The sequence below is a fragment of the Malurus melanocephalus genome, unplaced genomic scaffold, assembly GCF_030028575.1.
Source record: "Malurus melanocephalus ecotype Western Australia unplaced genomic scaffold, MMel_1.1 scaffold_502, whole genome shotgun sequence".
Lineage (NCBI taxonomy): Eukaryota > Metazoa > Chordata > Aves > Passeriformes > Maluridae > Malurus > Malurus melanocephalus.
The window spans coordinates 395,073-398,255 of record NW_026623734.1 but is presented as its reverse complement, the minus strand read 5'-3'; the positions used below and the strand labels follow the sequence as shown (position 1 = coordinate 398,255).

Below are 3,183 nucleotides of genomic sequence, written 5' to 3'. Positions count from 1 at the left end.
CACCTGTTTCATGWCAAACTCCCCCAGGCTGAATTTTTAAGCTTACAAGAACAGAGAAACACAAGAGGCTGGGCTGCTATGGTGCTTGTTTGTCTGCTGCTCTGACACTGGCAGATACCTGGTGAACACCTAAAATTTATAGACCCCAGGATCCTGTTTCCCTCATTTTCATTCCTAATTCATTTTGAGAAAAAAAAAACCAAAAAAAAACCAAACCCACGAGGGGAAAGTTGTGGGATAGAGGGTGAGGATGTCTTATCTGTGCTTGTGCTGGGTCCAGTGAGCAAAATGTGTGCTTAGGGCTAAATCCCTTCCTTTCTGACACAACATCAGGACTCGCCCTCTGGACCCTTTCCCAGCTTCGCTGCCCTTACAGGTCCCTGTGTGTGCCGAACATCACAATCTAAAGCAAGGAAGAATTAAATAAAAAGCTCTGCACCCACCTGGTTAGAAAACAGAGCAGTCCTGGGGTCACACAGGAAAACAGTGGGGTGGCCTGTCCSAAGCTCAGTCCCAGTGCTGAGTGCCATGAGTTATCCAAACAGCAGCCTGTAAACACAGACAAGGCCAGGGCTGAAGGTGCTCCAATTTCTGAATTCCAGATAAATCAAAGAAATGCTTCCAACCCAAACAGGACACAGTTCAAGAACACACTAACAAACCAATTGAACAGGGGCACTTGGCTGCACCGATTTGTGGGACAGAACAAGAAACTTTAACTCCTCTTTCTGCCAAAAAAACAGTCTGGAGAGGTTTAAGGAGAGGGTACCATGAACCAGGGTCTCAGACTGTGAACACCCTGGGATGTGCCAAGGGGCTCAGTTAGCAGTGAGTGGGGGTGTGGGACATGCTGCCTGTGACAGCAGGGGACAGGATGTGGCAGGGCAGCACAGCCCAGCTCCACATTCCTGTGCTCTGGCAGGAACTGYGCCCATTGCTAATCGTGCTCCTCCATCTGGTCTCAATCAGGATCCCTGCTGGAACACTGGGCCCTGTTATCAGCAGCTCTCCTCAAGGCTGGTGACCAGATGGAGAGAACCCAGAGAAAGGAAGAGAAAAAGATCACAGATCTCGTCAGTTTTTTCTCAACTTGTTTATTCAGTTTACAAAAGGCAAAGGATGAGRGCAGAAATTACAGCCATCTTTGAATAAGGACTGCTGCAAGAAAAAGATAATTAAATTTTCTGTGACCATATGGAAGCCTAGTAGTAAGAGGTTTACAGTAAGGCAARGGAGGGTTAATTAGATTTAGGAAATAACTCCAAGTTTCCAGCTGCTGCAGGAGTAGCAAAGACCTGGAGTGAACTGCTTGAGGAGTTCATAACACTTTTGGTATTGGAAGTTTTACATCCAAGGGAACATTTGCCAGGGTAGTTCCTTCTGAGAGGAGCTGAAATAGGTGCTCTCTATAAACCCCTTCCACATCACTTCTATGGCTCTGTTTCTCCAGGTGCAGCTCAGGGCACAGCATGGCACCAACCTGCTTTGCAATTCYATTACACCACTTGCATAGTTTTAAAAAAATAATTTCTGGCCGCTATCAAAAGGAACAGCCAGCAGCCAAGTACATGGTTCTGTGACAAATTTCATCCGAGACAAAAGGTCTTAAGGGTGAGGAATAAAAGTAATAAAYATGCTCTGAAACAGACAAGGGTGGATGTTCTAAGCCAGTACTACCTGAGTCATGGAGCAGGTCTGATTTAAATTGATTCCATAGGTTTAGGAAATACAATTACCTACTCCCTGCTCAGCATTTTCCAGCAGTGCCTACACCTTAACCACTGACCTACAAACACATTTATGCGCTAGGACTGGTGGTAGTGAACAGGATAAATGAGCCACTGGAAACTGGACCCAGACCTGCTTTCAAGGTTACCTGAAACATTACAAACCYGCTGTCCAAGTCTGTTCCAAGCTGTAGTGAAGTTAAAAAATATAAATTACTTCTGGCACAGACAGCTGGATTTTCATCACACCCCATCATCAAATCCACTGGATTTGTGGAAGACTGATTAGTGAGGTGGACAGAGGCTGCAACATATATATATATATAAAATACATACCTTATAAATGCATACTAGAAGAAGGAAATGAAATCATACCATTTATTCTTAAAATTTCTTCTGTCCCCTAATTATACACGTTTACTTCTTTCATCAGTAAAGTCACCCAGGTTATCAGTGTGTCAGAGCACACACTGGTTCACATAAATTCTTTTTACCAAAACACGTACTTTGGTAAAAATTGTCCCTTAGAATTTACATTAGTAAAGCACAGCTGATAACTTAYACCAGGTAAGGAAGATGAGTGAAACTCATATAACAAATGTTAGAACTGAACTCAGTCCAATACAAAATGACCAGAATAAAAAAAATCATATAAATAGTCCTATGTACATTTTGGTTGTCAACTCTGGGRTTGACAATATTACAAGGAGCTGTAACCTGACTGGCAGTGCAAGTCACCTGTCCAAGAAAAAAAAAAGTAAAAATAAATCAAAATGCACCAAAAATAGTTAATGATCAGAGTCATGTTAAGTGATCAGAATCATGGTAATGATCAGAATTACGTTGCTCTTCTGTACTCTGGAAGAGCATCTGGCTCATCAGCCAYACAGACAATGGGTGTCTGGAGTTCCAGCAGCAAGAAACCAGTTCCCAATTTCCTGCCTGCTRAAGGTGCTGGCCAGCACCATCTCTGTGCCAAGGATGCTGGCCTGGCACCGCCACCCTGAGAGTAACATCTGATCTGTAGTGCACGAAAGGAGCACGGGCATTTGACTCCTCGCATGCAGATGAAAAAGGCAAAACAGCAACAGTCATAATTCAAGAAAGGGCAGTCTAGAAGAGAGGCAGCTGCAGGAGCTGTGAGGAGTACACGGGGTAGCCCAGGGGCGGGTCGGCTGCCTGCACGGTCAGGTTRCGCAGCAGGGCCGGGTGTGCCTGGATGCTGTAGCGCTCCTCGTCATCGTTGGTGGCATAGAGCAGCTCCCAGGACAGGTTGGCCCACTGGCCTCGGACGGCTTCGGCATTGAGCTTTCCCACTTGGACTAACAACTCCTGCAGAGTGAGCACCCGCCCGGTGTAAATTCCCTACAAGAACAAACAGATCAAGATGTCCAGAACATTCTCTGAGAAGAGACGAGCATTTTGGTTACAAAGCATTGAATGAAGCTTTGGGGCT

The 3,183-nt window shown here is 45.1% G+C and overlaps 1 protein-coding gene across 3 annotated transcripts in view; it reads right to left on the bottom strand.

Moving 5' to 3' along the window:
- Positions 1 to 1,064: 1,064 nt before the first annotated feature.
- Positions 1,065 to 3,183, bottom strand: part of PCNX4 (pecanex 4) — a 15,606-nt gene continuing 13,487 nt past the window's right edge. For all 3 annotated transcript variants that reach the window (XM_057381261.1, XM_057381263.1, XM_057381262.1), the window contains one exon: positions 1,065 to 3,092. In XM_057381261.1, coding sequence (XP_057237244.1) covers positions 2,841 to 3,092 — 252 coding nt within the window. In that variant the 3' untranslated portion in view covers positions 1,065 to 2,840. The remainder of the gene's footprint in view (positions 3,093 to 3,183) is intronic.